Below are 21,379 nucleotides of genomic sequence, written 5' to 3' on the forward strand. Positions count from 1 at the left end.
AAATGAATAAATAGATCTTAAAGCGAGTAATACTTAGATTGAATATGAAAATCAAGCTTTAAAAAAATATTTTCCTATTGAAGTATAAATGAAACTGAAAACGAACAGAAATTAAATAAACAATCAATGCAAACAAACTTACTATAGATATTAATGTAAATTAATAAATAAATCTTAAAGCGAGTGAAACTTAAATTGAATATGCAAAACGAGCTTGTAACGAACAAAAATCACTACAGACAAGAGTTTGGGTATCACCTCCTTCTCTCACTGTAAAAGACTAAAACCTACTGCGACATTGGCGCTTTACTGAAAACTATATGCGTCTTGAACAGTCTTCGAAAGTATAAACAACATAAAAGTGAATATTTGATGTATAATGATATTAATTGTTGAAAGATCCATCTGTTCAAAAATTTATTTCACTGTAATATTATTATTATTTTCAATGCTGTAAGAACTGGGAAAGAAAATATTTGTGATATAATTCGTTTTCAGTTAAGCGCCAATGACGCATAAGGCTTTTGGTTTTTATTTACAGTTAAGGAAGAAGGGAGTATCCAAATACTTGTTTGTAGTGAAACTATATTCGTCTTGAACAACTTTAAAAAGAGCTAATAAATTAAACTGAATAGTTGATGTATAATGATATTAATTGCCGAAAGCTCATCAGTTCAAAATGTTACTATAATTTTAATGTTTATTTTCAATATTAAGTACAAAAGAGAATATTTGTCATAAAATTGGTTTTCAGTAAAGCGCCAATGACGCAGTAGGTTTTAGACTCTTACAGTGAGAGAAGGAGGTGATACCATTTCTCCTGTTATTTTTGATAAGGATAAAGACCATAAGTATATCCCACCCAATGACTTCTCAGCAACACACGAAAGACGGAATACTTGCCGTCATAAGGCAGAATTTAATTTCAGATCATTGGGTATAAAAAATCGGAGCAGAAACTAAATATAGCTTTAAAAACTATAAAAACTTTGGAGGGCAACTGATCCCCCTCCCACGCCCACCCTCCCATTTGCCCATTTAAACCCCCTATTCCTTCCCAAGGCCAGAACATAATTTGCGCTTTACTGAAAATAATACAAATGAATGTGCATTGTCAGTTGAATATACATATACTGATATTTAGTAATCAAAATGTTAATATTATTATATTTATTAAAGTTATAAAAGTAAAAACATTTATACTTTTTTTCAGTAAAGTGCAAATTTTGTTCTGGCCTTGGGAAGGCATAGGGGCTTTGAGCCCAACTTATGTTAATTTCTGCTTGTTTTGAGTTGACTCGGTTAATTATTGTAATTTCTGTTCGTTTTGGGTTTCATTTATTTATCGATGCTGATTTGTAGTAGTTTCACGCTTGGTAGATTATTTGATTTTTGCTCATTTTTTGTTAGTTGAGTTCTTTACTTTTCTTTGAAAAACTTATTTTGTGGAAAAAGTTTTTTTTAATTAATTTCTGTTGGTTTTATTTTGACATGGTCTTTTCAGGGAAAAAGAAAATAATACTTAAAATCTTTTTGTTCTTTTTAAGACTTTATAGTTTAGCCTGCTATTTGTATATTGGAGAAAAATTTTCAGCAATTTTTAACAACATACACCCCTTTAAAAATCTGGACACAAATAGTGTTGTTTAATTTGGTTTCATAACTCCTCTAGTTGACCTGAAATGGAAAACTTGATACCTTTCGCAAAAAAATCTGTTTACTTTCTTTGATAGTTTGGATGCACCTACGCTATTTTGATTTGGTTAAATTTTAAGAGCAGAAGTAGCCCCGAAAGTTTGAACATGATACCCTCAGTCGTTCTTGGGATATTGCGGAGATGCCTTATTGGGAATTAGCATTAACACAGTGCATTTTGATTTAATCTTAAGGCAACAATTAGTTTTTACACATAATGGGCAAAATGGGAGGTTGGCAGTGGGAGGAGGATTAGTTGCCCTCCAATCACTTTTGACTATTCAAAAGGGCATCAGCCCTTTCTTTTTTCAATAGAATGAGCCCTTTTTGAAGTTCCCACGACAACTCCTTCGATACGAACTCCCCTGGTCTAAACAACAATAACAACAACAAAATAATACATTATACCCACATCGATCTTTACTATAAAAATGTCAAATCTGCCAAAAACTGTCGACTCATAAAGAGGGCAATAGGCGCTTTGATTTCGTAACAAACGAGCCCTTTTTGAAACGAAAGTGCTTTCTATAAACACCTTGTATGCCCCCAAAGCATAAAACACAGCCCTTACCCTTAGGGCTGTTACTGTGGTTGTCATCCTTGAAGACTTAATTTCCAGAACTTTCAACTACGTTAAACAAAATGGCTATCTCAAAATTTTGATTGGATATGTTTTGGGAAATGGTGGGCTTGAGAGGGGCGTTAGTCGCTCTCCAGTCACTTTCAACTATTAAAAATGGCACTAGCCCTTTCAATTTCCAATCAAATGAGCCCTTTTAAGTTTCTACGAGAACACTTTCAATACAAACCTTATATACCCCACGGGCAAAACTTACAACCCTTGCCCTGAGGGCTGGGGTGAGGGTTGTCATTCTCAAAGACCTACTTTCCAGAACTTTTTACTACGTTGAACAAATGGCTATCTGAAAATTTTGATTGAATATGTTTAGAGGAATGGTGGGCGTGAGAGGGGGGTTAGTTACCCTCCAATCCCTTTCGAATATTAAGAAGGGCACTAGCCCTTTCAGTTTCCAATTGAATAATCCTCTTTTGAAGTTTTATGACAACTCTATCTTAAAAACCTTATATGTCTCCAGGGAATAATTTACAACCTTTGCCCTGGGGTCTCTGGGGGGTTTTTCATCCTTAAATATATAATTTCCAGAACTTTCAACAACGTTGAATAAAATGGCTATTTCTAAACTTTGATTGAGTGTTTTTGGAGAAATGGTGGGCGTGAGAGGGGGGTTAATTACTCTCCACTCACTTCAGACTATTAAAAAGGGCAATTTCAATTTCCAATCAAATGAGCCCTTTTTGAAATTACTACAATAACTTTCTATATACCTTAAAACCATTGCACTGAGGGCTCTGAGGGGGTTATCATCTTAAAAGACCTAATTTCCAGAACTTTCAACTACTTTGAACAAAATGGATATCTCAAAATTTTCATAGGATGTGTTTGGGAAAATGGTGGGTGTGAGAGGGGCGTTAGTCACAATCACTTTCAACAATTAAAAAAGGCACTAGCCCTTTCAATTTCCAATCGAATGAGCTCTTTTACGTTTCTACGACAACGCTTTCAATAAAAACCTTATATGCCCCCAGGGTATTACTTACAACGCTTGCCCAGAGGGCTGTGGGGTAGGGGTTTTCATCCTTAAATACCTAATTTCCAAAACTTTCAAGTACGTTGAATAAAATGGCTATCTAAAAAGTTTGGAAAAAGGGTGGGCGTGAGAGGGGGGTTATTTCGCCTCAAATCGCTTTCGACTATTAAAAGGGCACTAGCCCTTTGAATTTCCAATCGAATGAGGCCTTTTTCAAGTTTCTACGACAAAGATTTCAATGAAAACCTTATATGCCCCCAGGGCATAACTTACAACCCTTGCCCTGGTTACTGTGGGGAGAGTGTCCTTCTCGAAGGTATAATTTCCTGAAGTTTAAACTGCTTGAAACAAAAAGGCTATCTCAAAATTTTGATTGGATATGTTTGAGGAAATGGTGGGCGTGGAAGGGGTGTTAGTTGCCTTACAATCACTTCTGACTATTAAAAAGGGCACTAGCCCTTTCGATTTTTAATCAAATGAGTACTTTTTGAAGTTTCCACAACAACGCGTTCTATAAAAACATTATATGCCCCCTAGGCATCACTTACAGCCCTTGCCGTGAGGGCCGTGGGAAGTTTTCATCCTTAGAGACCTAATTTCCAGAACTTAAAACTATGTTGAATAAAATGGCGTTGTATGATAAGATTAAATTAAAAAAAACAAGTTTTTTTAACTGAAAGTAAGGAACGACGTTAAAACTTAAAACGAACAGAAATTATACCGTATATGAAAGGGGCTGTCCCCTCCTCAACGCCTTGCTCTTTACGCTAAAGTTTTTTATTGTTTAAAAAAAATAGAGTTGTGAGAAAGTCAAAATTTAGGGACCTTCTTCTGCGCTTGCTGACAAGTATATGGTCGATCTGGTTTCGAGTGGTACCATCAGGGGAATTCCACGTGTATTTGTAGATAGTCTTATGGGGGAACCATGTACCACCTACAATCATGTCATTAGTGGCCCAATAATCAATCAGTCTCAGCCCATTTTCACTGATTTCACCAAGTCCATGAGAACCGATCAATGTTGGTGCATAATCCTTGTTGCAGCCCAGTTCTTTGTTAAAATCACCACACACAACCGTGGCTATGACAACCGTGGCTATCGTGGCTATGAACTTTATTTGTGACAGCACTAAGTGACTGATAGAAAGTGTCTGTCAGAGTCGATTGATTCATTTGTTGGAACATACACTGCTATAAACGTCATTTTTGTATGGGTAGTCGCAAAAGGCGCTCTCAGGATACGATCGTTGATTGGTTCCCAATCAAGAAGGCGTTTCTTCGCTGCACCACTGAAAGCCAGTGCCACTCCAGCCACTTTAATACGCTCTTTTCCAGAATAAAGCACATGATAATTCTCGCACTCAAGGGTCCCAAACTGTGTAATTCGTGTCTCAGATAGTAAAGCCACATCTATCCGATACTATCAAGAATTCTCATCACATTATTTATCCGACCCGGCTGAGCATCTGAGTTAATCGTTCTAACATTCCAAAATCCAATTCCGAAAGCATCTTTCGTAGTCAAAAATCGTATCCGAGTGCGTTCAGGGTTAAGTATCTCAAGATCAGTCGAAATTCTGAGGTCATTTGTCGTTGATTCAGTAATAATTGTTTTTTTACGGTGACAGGTTATTAGCCTGTCGACCAACTCTCACCACGTTGTGGACATGGGACCTTCAGTTGTGGCCTGAGAGAGTCAACCCTGTTAACCTCCCTGATACAGACCAGGTTGGCTTAAAAGTCAAGATTATGAAGGTTAAGTGTCTAGAATAGGAAACAACACATTAGCAAAAACAGACCAGATTCAAAACTATCTTTTACCGTGAAAAGTGGAAAGTGATCAGTCAGTAAAATCTACTACCGCAATATAGTTTAAATAGTCTAATTGAATGGCAATACGTCTTTTATATCGATTATGAAATTTCCAATAAGTAGTTTAAAGCAAGAATTATAACTAAATAAACGAAAAATAATTTTTTGAAAGTATACAAAAGCCATACACACAGCCAATACGTACAAAAAGTATATTTTGTTCCCATTTGAAAGTTAGTGTAGAAGTCCTTTCTAAGCCGAATAATAAGAAGAATAGAATAATTGCTGCTACCTAGTAAAGAACATTTCAGCGAACCTTGAAAGCACTTGATAGCACGTGAAAATTGTTAAAATTAGAACAAATCCTGATTTTGATAGCTTGGCGATGTTTTGATTCCTGCGTTCAACAGATCATCACCCTTTTCCTCAAAAATAAGTGGTTGCAAGCGTGTGTTTTACCCCACTCTAGTATCTGAGTAGAACCATGCTAAAGAAAAAAAAGGAAAAAAAATCACCTAGAGACACGTGGCAAAGGATCTTGTTTAACTAGAAAAAGAACGTCGTAACCTCTTAAATGATATAAATTCGTGAGATTTGAGTGCAACGGTACCTTCGCCACTGAATATGGGTGTTTTTAATAGTTTAAAACATCTCAGTAAAGGTTTTCAAGAGCACCTCAGAAACTACAGATTAGCAGTAACTAAATTATTAACTCAAAAGAGGCTTGTGAATCTATTGAGCACTACAGCCTTTTTTTTAATAAGTCAAAGGTAGAAGTGCTGATAATTTGCTATTATGCCTTTCCAGTCCACAAAGGCTGGTTTTAGTAAGTATAAATAGGTTAGCTCTAGTTATTTCTGTTTCCAAAAATTAATTAGATATCATTTGGATATGGAAATTTTTGAATAAAGTGCCAAATCATGAAAGTGGTTTTCTAATTACCTTTTATTAATGATCACACTATTGTCATGGTTCCATCAAATTATAACGCTTAAATTTGTTCAGGTCTGATGTTTAGTGTTATTATCCACGCTTGTAGTCTGTTATTTTTTTATCTTGTTAGGGTTCATTATTAATTGGTAAACTATTGAGAATATTTAATCCTACTTTTATTATTTTTTGTCTCTTTGTTTATTTTGTTGTTGAAGCAGGAGATACTTCATCGATTGAAGCTGAAACGATCAGAGAAACTTCTATTTCTACTCTATCATCTGAGCATCAACAGCTACCTGTGGATGCTGCATCCAGAATAACCAATTTACCATCTAAATCGGACTCCCAAAATCTGGACAGCGATGACGAAGGTATATTTGAAAGTAGTAACTTAGTTTGTAAAAGGAAATATTTTGTCAAACATAAATTTTTTCTTTTAATTTTACAAGCATAGCATCAACAATATATCAAGCGAAATAAACAATATAACAAACTTCAAATTCAAGCATTTTATTAAACTCCAAAATTGGAGGTTAATAAATAAAAAAAAAAAATGATAGTTTTTGTAAATATCCCTTCTGGTCTTCAGATTAATGAATTCCAATTCATGTTTAATTATTTGTCAACTGAACTTCGTTAATATGGGCATAAGTAAACTCTACGTTGATGTACTTAAGTTCGAACTCATAGTTTTGTTTTAATTAAATTTTGCTAATTCAGAAAAAAAGAAGACTCTCCAAGAAGCGCCCATTCAAACTTACCCGTTTGTTTATCGAATTTCATTAATCCAGAGAAGCCTAAATTGTTTTCTTAGTAAGTGAAATTTTCGAGAGTGAGAATTGCCGTAAGGTAAAGACAGCTTACATTCAATCGAAATAGAAGCCATGGAGGATATTTCAAAAGGTCTGTGAAAAAACTGAGCCACCAATTCTAAAGACTAAGTTTAAGGGCCACGATCGCATTCGATCGTGGCCTTCGATCGATTTTAAGGACTTACCACTAGCTAAAGAGATTATGCATATTTTCTAATGCCATTTTTTGTGTGCTATTAGACTGCGCTTAAAACTTGCTCGTTATCAACGTTGTAGTCTTCAAGACAGCCATCATCATGCTGATAGCAATGCTCAAAAAATTGTTCCTTTAAAGGAATTTTTAAATAACTTAAATTCATTAACGCGACATAAATAAAACATTTCAGTCTACAATAATTGTTTGTAGGCTAAAAACAAAAGCTGAACATCAATTTAAATTAACCCAAAGTTTGTTCAGAAATCACGGTGAAAGAGGGAAAAGGGGGCACTTTTCCATGTAGATCCCCATTTTTAGACCTACATAATCATTTTCTGCTGTCTATGAGTTCATTGGTACAGTGGCTTTCTTAATTTATGGAAAGTTGCTGTTGCATTAGTTTTCAAAGTGAAATTATGATACAAGTTTAATATAACTTCAACTAGGGGAGAGGTGTAGAAAAGGAAACTATTCGTTAAAACCTCTCAGTTTCTTGTAGTCCCGTATGACTTTCAAGTTTCATGTTGTAAAACTGATAAAGATTTTATATATTATTCTTCCAATTCTAATTTTTCTATGAAGTGGAACTAATTTCAAGTTTTGTTTTTTCATTTTTGTTTCATCGAAAGTGGTAGGCAGTGTAGATCCCAAACGGGTAATAGTTATAGAATGTTCAACTTTCATTTGTAATTGCTATAATGTCTAATTATTGAATCGTTTTCATCTTATTTAATTTTAATAAGATAAATTTTTTTCACTATAGAGATAATTCATTCTACTGTGTACAGTTCTGATGGTGTGGATGAACCAAAACTCCTTGGCCCAAAACCAATCGTCACGCTGAAGAAGCTGACAGAGAAGGCTATTGATTCGTTCGAATTGGATTCTGAAGCAAAAAACTTGGACAATAATAAGATATATTTGAATAGTTCCTTGCGCAGTAAAAAAGACGAAACATTGAAAGGACTGAAAAAAGCCCATTTAAAGATAAAGGAATATATTTGTGATGTATGTGACAAGAGGTTTTCTCAATCAAGCAGTTTGAATCAGCACCGAAGACTGCACACTGGGGACAAAACGTTTAAATGTGAGGTCTGTGACAAAACTTTTTCTCAGTCAAACAGTTTAAATCTGCACCAAAGAGTGCACACTGGGGATAAACCGTTTAAATGTAAGGTCTGTGACAAGACTTTTTCTCGGTCAAGCGGTCTGATTCTGCACCGAAGACTGCACAATGGGGATAAACCATTTAAATGTGAGGTCTATGACAAAACTTTTCTCGGTCATGCGATTTGATTTTGCACCAAAGAGTGCACACCGGGGAGAAACCGTTCGATTGTGAGGTCTGTGAAACAAAAAATTTATGTGTCAAGCCCTTTGATTACGCACCAAAGAGTACACACTGGGGAGAAACCGTTTAAATGTGAGATATGTGAGAAAGCTTTTTCTCAGTCAAGCAGTTTGATTAAGCACCAAAGATTACACACTGGTGAGAAACGGTTTAAGTGTGATATATGCAAGATAGAATATTCTTCTAAATTAAATCTTAATAATCATATAACAATCCATTCTTAGAAAAACTTGCTAGTTCATATTGTTCGATAACAATTTATGTGGTCTTGCTGAACCCTATTATTCTTTTCTTATTATTATTTTCTGCTTTTTTTTACTGCTCTTTGTATTTTATCAGTTTATAAATTAATTCATTTTTTCTTCAATGATTTCTCTTTTGCCTATTGTTTTCACTTGTTCATTCCCTTTGTCTATGACCCCCTCCCCTAAAAAAAAATACAGTTTGTGTATGCCTAATGAGTAAACACCTCTGTAAAGTCCATTTTATTCTTCGTATAATATTTTGACAAGTGCTTTGGCCTATCCTTCCGATTCATTGATTTGTGGAATATTTTTGTTCATTTTTTTCAATGACTTTTCTTTTGCCATTTGTTTTAACTTGTTCCTTCCTTTGACTACGGCTTTCTCCCCCTCCCCCACCGCTGCAAGTAAGTCTGTATGTATCTGCCTGGTTGAGATAACACCCCTGTAAAGTCTATTATATTCTTCTTTTAATGTTTTCTCACCTTTTTTGAAAGTTTCTTTGCATATCTTTTTGGTGGAAACATTGTGAATAGATATAAATGCAGATTTTAGTCTGTCCATAGAGAAGTAAATCTTTAAAACCATGATTGTCACCAATATTTATGCTGAGGGACGGGGATGGCTGTCTGCTCATTAAGTGAGTGCTCCAATTTGGCGTGTGGCTTGGTTCTTCTAAGTGATTATGAAGTCTTCTGGACTCCAATTCAGATACTAAGGAAATGAGGAATATTGGTTTATCTATACAATCAGGTTCAAAAGGACCTAAAGCTTTATTTTCTAACGTAAGAACTTTGGAAATAAATTTTGTTCTGTTTTGGTTTCTTCTCCAGGGCCCTCCTCCGGAGCCTGAAGGAGGGCGCAATGAGTAATGTTCTACGCGCATATATAGTTCTTATTGAAGGGGTGCTCATATAAACTTCGGAGAGGGCTCATTTGATTGGAAATTGAAAATCTTGTTCATTTTTTAAGTGTCAAAAGAGATCGGAGGGCAACTAGCCCCCCCCCCCGCCACGCCCTAAATGCATCAGATAAAAATTATTAGATAACCATTTTGTTAAAAATAGTTCAAACATCTGATAATAAAAACTCCGAGGTTGACACAAACCCATTTTTTCACTTTGATACCAGTTTTGATACTTTGATGAAAATTTGATTGTTTGAAAGTTTGATTTTGAAATAAGGAATTTTTTAAAACTTGAAACTTTTTGCAATCAAAAACAAACAAAAATTAATTAAAAAAAAACTTTCTGAAAAATGAGTTTTTCAAATAAAATTAAAGGCCATTTGAACTTGAGCTTAGCAGAAACAAATACCTGTTTAAATTCAAACTCAAAACGACCAGTAATTACTATTAAAAAATAAATGAAACCCAAAACGAACAGAAATTAAATAAACAATTATAGCAAAAAACATACAACAAGTAATAATATAAATGAATAAATAGATCTTAAAGCGAGTAATGCTTAGATTGAATATGAAAATCAAGCTTAAAAAAATATTTTCCTATTGAAGTATAAATGAAACTGAAAACGAACAGAAATTAAATAAACAATCAATGCAAACAAACTTACAATAGATATTAATGTATAAATGAATAAATAAAGCTTAAAACGAGTGAAACTTAAATTGAATATGCAAAACAAGCTTGAAACGAACAAAAATCACTACAAACAAGAGTTTGGGTATCACCTCCTTCTCTCACTGTAAAAGTCTAAAACCTACTGCGAAATTGGCGCTTTACTGAAAACTATATGCGTCTTGAACAGTCTTTGAAAGTATAAACAATATAAAAGTGAATATTTGATGTATAATGATATTAATTGTTGAAAGTTCCATCCGTTCAAAAATTTATTTCACTGTAATTTTATTATTATTTTCAATGCTGTAAGAACTGGGAAAGAAAATATTTGTAATATAATTCGTTTTCAGTTAAGCGCCAATGACGCAGTAGGCTTTTGGTTTTTATTTACAGTTAAGGAAGAAGGCAGTATCCAAACACTTGTTTTTAGTGAAACTATATTCGTCTTGAACAACTTTAAAACGAGCTAATAAATTAAACTGAATATTTGATGTACAATGATATTGATTGCTGAAAGCTCGTCAGTTCAAAATGTTAATATAATTTTAATGTTTATTTTCATTATCAAGCACAAAAGATAACATTTATCATAAAATTGGATGTCATTAAAGCGTTAATGACAATGTAGGTTTTAGATTTTTGCACTGAAAGAAGGAGGTCATACCCAAACTCTTGTTATTTTTCATAAGGATAAAGACCATAAGTATATCCCACCCAATGACTTCCCAGCAACACACGAAAGACGGACCTCTTACCGTCATAAGGCAGAATTTAATTGCAGATCATTGGGTATAAAAACTCGGAGCAGAAACAAATATAGCTTTAAAAACTATAAAAACTTTGGAGGGCAATTAATCCCACGCCCACCCTCCCATTTGCCCATTAAACCCCTATTCCTTCCCAAGACCAGAGCATAATTTGCACTTTACTGAAAACAATACAAGTGAATGTACATTGTCAGTTTAATATACATATACTGATATTTAGTAATCAAATTAATTTCAAGTTAGGGTGGCTAACTTGAAACTTGTTGCAATCAAAAACAAACAAAAATTAATTTAAAAAAAAACTTTCTGAAAAATGAGTTTTTCAAATAAAAGTAAAGGCCATTTTAACTTGAACTTAGCAGAAACAAATACCTGTTTTACCAGAACAAAGATCGGAGGGCAACTAGCCCCTCCCGCTCTCCATGCCTTTGGGTTTATCGGATCGATAAACCCATCCGATAAAATTTGAGGTCCCCATTTTGTTAAAAATAGTTCAACCATCAGATATTAAAACTCCGGGGGTCGACACAACCCCCCAGGACACAGGAACTGGCTTTGTAAGTTATACTCTGGGGATATCTATGGTTCTTATAGAAAAGATGCTCGTAAAAATTTCAGAGAGGGCTCATTTGATTGGAAATAGAAATTTCTAGTTCACTTTTAAAGAGTCAAAAGAGACCGAAGGTTAATTAGCCCCCATCCCCCCCACGCCCTTTCTCCCCAAACCCATCTGATAAAAATTTTTAGATAGCCATTTTGTTAAAAATAGTACAAACATCTGATAATAAAAACTCTGAGGTTGACACAAACCCATTTTTTCACTTTGATACCAGTTTTGATACTTTGATGAAAATTTGATTGTTTGAATTTGATTTTGAAATAAGGAATTTTTTAAAACTTGAAACTTTTTGCAATCAAAAACAAACAAAAATTAATTAAAAAAAAACTTTCTGAAATATAAGTTTTCAAAGAAAAGTAAAGGCCATTTTAAACTTATGCTTAGCATAAAAAAATACCTGTTAAAATTCAAACTCAAAACGACCAGTAATTACTATTAAAAAATAAATTAAACCCAAAACGAACAGAAATTAAATCAACAATTATAGCAAAAAACATATAACAATTAATAATATAAATGAATAAATAGATCTTAAAGCGAGTAATGCTTAGATTTAATATGAAAATCAAGCTTAAAAAAAAATATTTTCCTATTGAAGTATAAATGAAACTTAAAACGAACAGAAATTAAATAAACAATCAATGCAGACAAACATACAATAGATATTAATGTAAATTAATAAATAAATCTTAAAACGAGTGAAACTTAAATTGAATATGCAAATCAAGCTTGAAACGAACAAAAATCACTACAAACAAGAGTTTGGGTATCACCTCCTTCTCTCTCTGTAAAAGTCTAAGCCTACTGCGACATTGCCGCTTTACTGAAAACTATATGCGTCTTGAACAGTCTTCGCAAGTATAAACAACATAAAAGTGAATATTTGATGTATAATGATATTAATTGTTGAAAGATCCATCCGTTCAAGAATTTTTTTTCACTGTTATTATATTATTATTTTCAATGCTGTAAGAACTGGGAAAGAAAATATTTGTAATATAATTTGTTTTCAGTTAAGCGCCAATGACGCAGTAGGCTTTTGGTTTTTATTTACAGTTAAGGAAGGAGGCAGTATCCAAACACTTGTTTTTAGAGAAACTATATTCATCTTGAACAACTTTAAAAAGAGCTTATAAATTAAACTAAATATTTGATGTATCATGATATTAATTGCTGAAAGCTCAGCAGTTGGAAAATGTTACAATAATTTTAATGTTTATTTTCAATATTAAGCACAAAAGAAAAGATTTGTCATAAAATTGGTTTTCAGTAAAGCTCCAATGACGCAGTAGGTTTTAGACTTTTACAGTGAGAGAAGGAGGTGATACCAAAACTCTTGTTATTTTTCATAAGGATAAAGACCATAAGTATATCCCACCCAATGACTTCCCAGCAACACACGAAAGACGGACCACTCACCGTCATAAGGCAGAATTTTATTGCAGATCATTGGGTATAAAAACTCAGAGCAAAAACTAAATATAGCTTTAAAAACTATAAAAACTTTGAAGGGCATATAATCCTACGCCCACCCTCCCATTTGCCAATTAAACCCCTATTCCTTCCCAAGGCCAGAACATAATTTGCGCTTTACTGAAAAAAATACAAATGAATGTGCATTGTCAGTTTAATATACATATACTGATATTTAGTAATAAAAATTTTAATATTATTAGATTTATTAAAGTTATAAAATTAAAAGCATTTATATTTTTTTCAGTAAAGTGCAAATTATGTTCTGGCCTTGGGAAGGCATAGGGGCTTTGAGCCCAACTTATGTTAATTTCTGCTCGTTTTGAGTTTGACTCAGTTATTTATTGTAATTTCTGTTCGTTTTGGGTTTTATTTATTTATCGATGCTGATTTGAGTTTCACGCTTGGTAGATTATTTGACTTTTGCTCATTTTTTGTTTAATGGAGTTCTTTACTTTTCTTTGAAAAACTTATTTTGTGAAAAAAATTTTTTTAAATTAATATCTGTTCCTTTTATTTTGACATGGTCTTTTCAGGAAAAAAGAAAATAATAATTAAAATCTTTTGTTCTTTTTAAGACTTTATAGTTTGGCCTGCCATTCGTATATTGGAGAAATTTTTTTTTGCAATTTTTAACAACATACACCACTTTAAAAATCCGGACACAAATAGTAGTGTTTAATTTAGTGTTTAATTCATACCTCCTCTAGTTGACCGGAAATGGAAAACTTGATACCATTCGCAAAAAAATCTGTTTACTTTCTTTGATAGCTTGGATGCACTTACGCTATTTCGATTTGGTAAAATTTTAAGAGCAAAAACAGCCCCGAAAGTTCGAACGTAGTACCCTCAGTCGTTCTTAATATACTGTGGAGATGACTTAATGGTAATTAGCATTAAAACAGTGCAATTTTATTTAATATTAGGCAACATTTATTTTTTAAACTAAATGGGAAAATGGGTGGGTGGGGGTGGGAGGAGGATTAGTTGCCCTCCAATAACTTTTGACTATTCAAATGGGTTTTTTTCTTTTTTGAATCAAATGAGCCCTTTTCGAAGTTCCCACGACAACTCCTTCGATACGAAGTGCCCTGGTCTAAACCACAACAACAACAAAAAATAATACATTATACCCACATCGATCTTTACTATAAAAAAATGTCAAGCCTTCCAATCACTTTTGACTATAAAAAAGGGCACTAGACCTTTCGATTTCCAATCGAATGAGCCCTTTTTGAAACAACAACGCTTTCTATAAACACCTTATATGCCCCCAGGGCATAAATTACAACCCTTACCCTAAGGGTTGTTCGGTGGTTGTCATCCTTTGAGACCTAATTTCCGGAACTTTCAACTACGTTAAACAAAATGGCTATCTCAAAATTTTGATTGGATGTGTTTTGGGAAATGGTGGGCGTGAGAGGGGCGTTAGTCACTCTCCAATCACTGTCAACTATTAAAAATGGAACCAGCCCTTTCAATTTCCAATCAAATGAGCACTTTTAAGTTTCTACGAGAACACTTTCAATACAAACCTTATATACCCCCAGGGCAAAACTTACAACCATTGCCCTGAGGGCTGGGGTGAGGGTTGTCATTCTCAAAGACCTAATTTCCAGAACTTTCTACTACGTTGAACAGATGGGCATCTGAAAGTTTTGATTGGATATGTTTCGAGGAATGGTGGGCGTGAGAGGGGGTTAGTTACCCTCCAATCCTTTTCGACTAATAAAAAGGGCACTAGCCCTTTCAGTTTCCAATTGAATGAGCCTCTTTTGAAGCTTTACGACAACTCTATCTATAAAAACCTTATATGTCTCCAGGACATAATTTACAACCTTTGCTCTGGGGGGTTTTTCATCCTTAAATATATAATTTTCAGAACTTTCAACTACGTTGAACAAAATGGCTATCTCTAATTTTTGATTGAGTGTTTTTTGGGAAATGATGGGCATGAGAGGGGGGTCAATTACTGTCCACTCACTTTCGACTATTAAAAAGGGCAATTTCAATTTCCAATCAAATGAGCCCTTTTTTAAATTTCTACAGCAACTTTCTATATAACGCTTATATGCCCCCAGGGCATAACTTACAACCATTGCCCTGAGGGCTCTGAGGGAGTTATCATCCTAAAAGACCTAATTTCCAGAACTTTCAACTACGTTGAACAAAATAGATGTCTCAAAATTTTGATTGGATGTGTTTGGGAATATGGTGGGCGTGAGAGGGGCGTCAGTCGCTCTCCAATCACTTTCAACTATTAAAAAAGGCACTAGCCCTTTCAATTTTCAATTGGATGAGCCCTTTTAAGTTTCTACGACAACGCTTTCAATGAAAACCTTATATGCCCCCAGGGCATTACTTACAACGCTTGCCCTGAGGGCTCTGGGGGAGGGGTTGTCATCCTTAAATGCCTAATTTCCAAAACTTTCAACTACGTTGAATAAAATGGCTATCCGAAAATTTTCATTCGATGTGTTTGGGGAAAAGGTGGGCGTGAGAGGGGGGGGGCTATTTTGCCTCAAATTACTTTCGACTATTAAAAGAGCCCTAGCCCTTTGAATTTCCAATCGAATGAGCCCTTTTTCAAGTTTCTACGACAAAGGTTTTAATAAAACCTTATATGCCCCCAGGCCATAACTTATAACCCTTGCCCTGAAGACTGTGGGGGGAGTGTCCTACTCAAAGGCATAATTTCCTGAAGTTTAAACTGCTTGAAACAAAATGGCTATCTCTGAAAATTTTGATTGGATGTGTTTGAGGAAATGGTGGGCATGGACGGGGTGTTAGTTGCCTTCCAATCCCTTCCGACTATTAAAGAGGGCACTAGCCATTTCGATTTCCAATCGAATGAGCCCTTTTTGAAGTTTCTATGACAACGCGTGCTATAAAAACTTTATATGCCCCCAGAGCATAACTTACAACCCTTGCCCTGAGGGCTGTGGGAAGTTTTCATCCTTAAAGACCTAATTTCCAGAACTCAAAACTACGTTGAATAAAATGGCGTTTTATGATAAGATGAAATAAAAAAATCAATTTTTTTAAACTGAAATTAAGGAACGACTTTAAAACTTAAAACGAACAGAAATTATACCGTATATGAAAGGGGCTGTCCCCTTCTTAACGCCTCGCTCTTTACGCTAAAGTTTTTTATTGTTAAAAAAAATAGAGTTGTAAGAAAGTCAAATTTTAGTGTAAAGAGTGAGGTGTTGAGGAGGGGACAGCCCCTTTTTTACACGGTATAATTTCTATTCGTTTTAAGTTTTAACGTCGTTCCCTACCTCCGTTTAAAACATTTTTTTTATTTAATTTTTGAACGTTTTTGAATTAATGCAGGTTTTGATTTTGGCTCACCGTACATGAATAATTAAAACAAAATTTATATTATAATTTTACTTTTATTTGGTTAAATGGCTTTCTCGAAACTTGTTTAATTTTATTTACGAGCGTTTTTATTAGTAATAAATACACGTAACTTACGAATTAACGTACGTAACGAACTTCTATATTCATAGATTTTTAATACGTATATTAGGGGGTTCGCCCCCAAGTCAATACCTTGTTCTTTAAGCTAAAGTTCAAATTTTGTTCCGATTCTTTAAAAATGACCTCTTAATCACAAAGGTTGTTAATTAGAATAAATAGCTCTTATGAAAGTAGAAAAAAATCTTTGGTTTGAAGAGCGAGGTATTGACTAGGGGTTGACCCCAATCATATACGTATTATCATAGCAATTTTCTTTCCCCATTAAAACTTCCTTTATGGAAAGACCCTCTCATATAACCCCCGATCCACCCACCCCATCCCCCACGTACCAGAAAATAATCCCCTGAAAACGTCTGTATACTTCCCAATAACCAATACTATATGTTAACATTGGGTAAAATTCATAACTTTCAGCCCTCACCCCAGGACTTCGGGGGATTAAGTCATCCTAAAAGACATAGTTATCATATTTTCGACCATGCTGAACAAAATGGCTATCTCAAAATTTTGATCGGGTGACTGGGAAAAAATGAGCGTGGGAGGGGGCCTAGTTGTTGCCTCCATTTTGTTGGTCACTTAAAAAGGGCACCAGAACTTTTAATTGCCATTCCATTGAGCCCTTTCACGATATTCTGGGACCATTGGGTCGATACGATCACCCCTGGAAAAAAAACAAATAAACACGCACCCGTGATCTATCTTCTGACAAAAAAGGCAAAATTCCACATTTTTGTAGATAAGTGCTTGAAACGTCTACAGTAGGGTTCTCTTATACGCTGAATATGATGGTGTGATTTTCATTAAAATTCTATAACTTTTAGGGGATCTTTCCCCCTTTTTTCCAAAATCAGCCAAATTTTCTCAAGCGCGTAACTTTGGATGGATAAGACTGAACTTGATAAAACTTGTATACTTGAAATCAGCATTAAAATTTGATTCTTTTGATGTATCTATTGGTATCAAAATTTCGTTTTTTAGAGTTTCGGTTACCATTCAGCCGGGTCGCTCCTTAGTTGAAGTTCGTTACCACGAACTGTTTGATATACACTTCTCCATCACAAGTCTGAATTATAATGGGTAATATATCTTGTCTCATCCTTTTTCCAACCCAACCCAAGCTTTAGAACCTCCTGAAAATCGAAAAAGAATTTTTAAGAATAGAAAATCTTATAAACAAAACATGACAAAGCACTCACATTATCCAGAAAAACTCATGAAAACAGATGAATTTGCAGAGGAAAACTCAGATTAAAAAAAAAGTGAATTATATCGAGTTGCAAACGAACGGGATTGCCAAGGCTTAAAACAATAGTTCAAGACAGCAATATTAAATCAGATTCCAATCAGAAAAACTAATTCAATTTGATTCAGAATTCTTATTTCTGAAACGGTTGGAGAGAAACAAGTGTAAGACAAAAGAATAAAATACTTAATTAAAAATACATTTGTTTGAAACTTAAGTTACAACAGATGTTCAATTAAAATTCCACCAAAGGACCATTGTATAGGGGAAGTGTAATTAGAACCAAGGACGCCGGCAGAAAATTTTCCAGGGAGGGGGGCAGATGCCAAAATAGCAGTGGTGGTTGGGTAACAGTTAAGTGATATAGATCACCAAACAACGACTTTACCCCGAAGAGGACGAATTTGCAATCAATTTAAAATCATGAGAAGCTAATCAATTTGATAGTATCAATAATAAAATAACTATATTTTAGGCTTCCCAGTTGCAAAAGAAGTAAAGTCGCACGGCGGTAGTATTGCATTCAACCAAGTTGATTCACTTTATTTGTAATAAAATTAGGCTACGTTTGGTGATCTGTAACAGCGTATCAGCTATGATGAGGGGGGGGGGTGAGTCATTGTTTTGGTGGGGGTAGAGTAGATTCCTTCATAAGTACATTTTGATGGACAGCCTGCTTATTCTTCATGACTCTTCAGGTAAATGTTGAAAGAGGTACGGGGAGTAGGAAATAACTAAAATATTTCTCTATGCAGCTAAAACGTTCCATTCCCATATCTACCAGCACAGAGTAGGAAAAGGCAACGCAGGTTATTATCAGCCCCAACAGGAAATTTCTTTGGGGTGGCAAATGCTGCTAGGAACTTGGTTTTCAGCCGAAATTCTTTAGTAGTAATATTAACAAGGACTTTTCACCAAAATTACTATTCATCACCATTTTTTAGTATATTCAAAAATGATCCAAAATTAAATATGCAAATTTAAACGCAGGGCGGTTCTAATCAACGTAAATTATTGATTTACAAATTTAAAAAGCCAGGATTTAAGGGACCGGTACCTTAAATTATATCTTGGTTAGGTCTTGATATGATTTGGAAAACAATCAGAAATTAAATAAAAAAAGAGCTTTTCAACTGAAAGCAAGGGGCAGATTTGAAACCTATTTGAACATACAATTCTTTGCATGAAAGGAGCTGTTTCTTCCCAAGCTCTTTACTTTTTATTGTGAAGTTTGGCTTTTTCTCAAGTTTTTAAAGAAAATTTGCAATTGGAAAAAAAAAAGATTTTTCAAAGCACTAATAAACTTTTGTGTAATGAGCAAGGTGTTGAAAGAGGGGCAGTCTCCCTTATATACAGAGTAATTTATATCTGTTTTAAATTTTGAACTTTAGTTGAAAAACCTTTTCTATTTGTTTAATTGCATTTCATGAAGCTGTAAAGTTTTTTGAATACAATACTTTTGGTAACGCATTAAAAACGATCAATATTCCAATGATCTCTGTTTGGATTTAGAGGGGTCAAACAGTTCGTGGTAACGAACTGTAAGTTCATTACCACGAACTATATGATTACCCGACATGATGGAGTGACCCGGCTCAATAGCAACCGAAACTCTAAAAAACGAAATTTTGATAGCAATAGATATATCAAAAGAATTAGCTTATTATGTTGATTCCTAATATACAAGTTTCATTAAGTTTAAGTTTACCCATCAAATGCTACGAGTCTGATAAAATTTGTCTGATTTTTGAAAAAAGCGGAAAAGACCCCCTTGAAGCTATAGAATTTTAATGAAAATTACACCATCATATTCAGCATATCGAAAAACCCTACTGTGGAGGTTTCAAGGTCATATATGCAAAAATGTGGAATTTTGTAATTTTTGCCAGAAGAAAAATCACGGATGTGCGTTTATTTGTTGTTGTTGTTGTTTTTTTTTTAGGGGTGATCATCTCGACCCGGTGGGCCTAGAACGTCAGGAGAGGGTTCATTCTAACGGAAATGAAAAGTTCTAGTGCACTTTTTAAGTGACCAAAAAATGGAGGGCAACTAGACCCCTTCCCACACAGTGTTTTTCACAAAATCGTCTGATCAAAATTTTGAGATGGTTTTTTGTTCAGTATAGTTGAAAGGCCCAATAACTATGTCTGGAGATAAAATGACCCCCTAGAGTCCCATGGGAAAGGTTTTTAAGCTATAAAAGTTGTCCGTTGTTTTATTTGTTATTGGGAAGTATGCATACATTTTTGCATACATTTTGGTGGGGAAGGGGAGGACGAATTTTCTGCTGCGAGAATTTTCCCTGGAGAGGGAAGTTTCCAGGGGGGTGAACTTTTCAGGGCAAATTTTACACTGGGTGAATTTACCAGAATTCCTATAAAAAGATTCTTTATATGTCTTGCTTTCTCTTTGCCGATTCAATTTTACGCGTGGCATGTTAAGGTAATTGTCCGGGGTAAATTTTTGCCAGGATTGAATTGTCCAGATGATATTTTCGTGGCAAGGGGAGTTTTTGTGTGGAGGTGGAGCCAGGTATCCTGGCTTTATTTCAAAACGATCAGAAAAAAAATAATTTTTTGTCAACTGAAAGTAAGGAGCAACATTAAAACTTAAAACGAACATAAATTATTAAGTGTATGAAGGGAATGGCCCTCTCCTCAACATCTCACTCTACGCTAAAGTTTAAACATTGTCCCAATCCTTTAGAAACTAGTCCTGAAACACAAGGGTTGTTTAATTAGAACAATAAGTAACTTTTTTTTAAGTGCTGAAAAACTGTAGCGTAAAGAGCGAGGTGTTGAAAAGAAGGCGACCCCCTTCATTTACGTAATAATTTCTGTTCATTTTAAGCTTCAATGTTGTTTCTTACTTTAAGTTGAATTTTTTTTTTTTTTTTTTTTTTTTTTTTTTTAGAGACATATATTTTTCTAAAGGCAACGGAAAAAGTATGGCAATTAAAGTAAAAGTGTATAAAAATGAAAAAAGTAAGTAATTACAAAAAATACACAAAACAATAGCCTACTTACGAAAACTAAGATATAAACTCCCTGCATTCAGTTCTGTTGAGCAATGCCGAAGCGTTTGACGGATTTTTTTTTAAACAGTATCGATAGTTTTCAACTTGGTTATCGAACACCAAAACTTTTAATGCCTTTAGACTCAGTGTTTATAAAAAGTGACGCATCATCAAAGTAGTTTTTTTAAAACTAAAACTTTAAAACTAAGAATAAGAAAATCAAATAAAATTTTTTAATTATATTTTAATTTAACTGTGAATACCAAAAACCACTATATTTGACACCTTTATGCTTCATAACTGTAAAAAACTAAATATTTTTCAAAGTGACAACTAGATAAATACAATCACTCCTTGAAAAAAAATGATGATAAAACACAAAAAACTTATCTGTTCAAGGGGAATATACAGAAATTTCCAACACTTCGTTCAGGGGAAATAATTCTGATTATATTGGCTTCTTATATCACCTCATGGGTACTCTTGCAATGGAAGTCGACGGCATATTTTTACCGAAATTGCCCCTTTTTAAGTTATTTTCCT

General features: G+C 34.2%; 2 protein-coding genes and 1 long non-coding RNA gene across 4 annotated transcripts in view; 2 read left to right on the plus strand and 1 right to left on the minus strand.

Moving 5' to 3' along the window:
• Window positions 1–21,379, plus strand: part of LOC148943817 (putative nuclear hormone receptor HR3) — a 115,763-nt gene that overhangs the window by 40,832 nt on the left and 53,552 nt on the right. The gene's annotated exons all lie outside the window — the stretch shown is intronic.
• The window catches only part of LOC148943818 (uncharacterized), a 43,724-nt gene that overhangs the window by 18,395 nt on the left and 3,950 nt on the right, over window positions 1–21,379 (minus strand). The window contains exons 2-3 of one of the 2 annotated variants that reach the window (XR_016142950.1): window positions 17,568–17,707; window positions 5,465–5,603 (exon numbers count right to left, since the gene is read on the minus strand). This is a non-coding gene — a long non-coding RNA (uncharacterized LOC148943818). Of the gene's footprint in view, window positions 1–5,464; window positions 5,604–17,567; window positions 17,708–21,379 lie in introns of those variants that run through there. The other variant, XR_016142949.1, reaches the window with a different exon arrangement.
• On the plus strand, window positions 6,068–9,097 carry LOC148943820 (uncharacterized). The gene is made up of 3 exons (XM_089101750.1): window positions 6,068–6,121; window positions 6,180–6,420; window positions 7,821–9,097. The coding sequence occupies exons 1-3, from the start codon at window positions 6,068–6,070 to the stop codon at window positions 8,351–8,353; spliced, it is 828 nt and encodes a 275-aa protein (XP_088957876.1). The 3' UTR covers window positions 8,354–9,097.

Source organism: Artemia sp. Qi Xiang Cuo, chromosome 15, assembly GCF_049724085.1.
Source record: "Artemia sp. Qi Xiang Cuo chromosome 15, ASM4972408v1, whole genome shotgun sequence".
NCBI lineage: Eukaryota > Metazoa > Arthropoda > Branchiopoda > Anostraca > Artemiidae > Artemia > Artemia sp. Qi Xiang Cuo.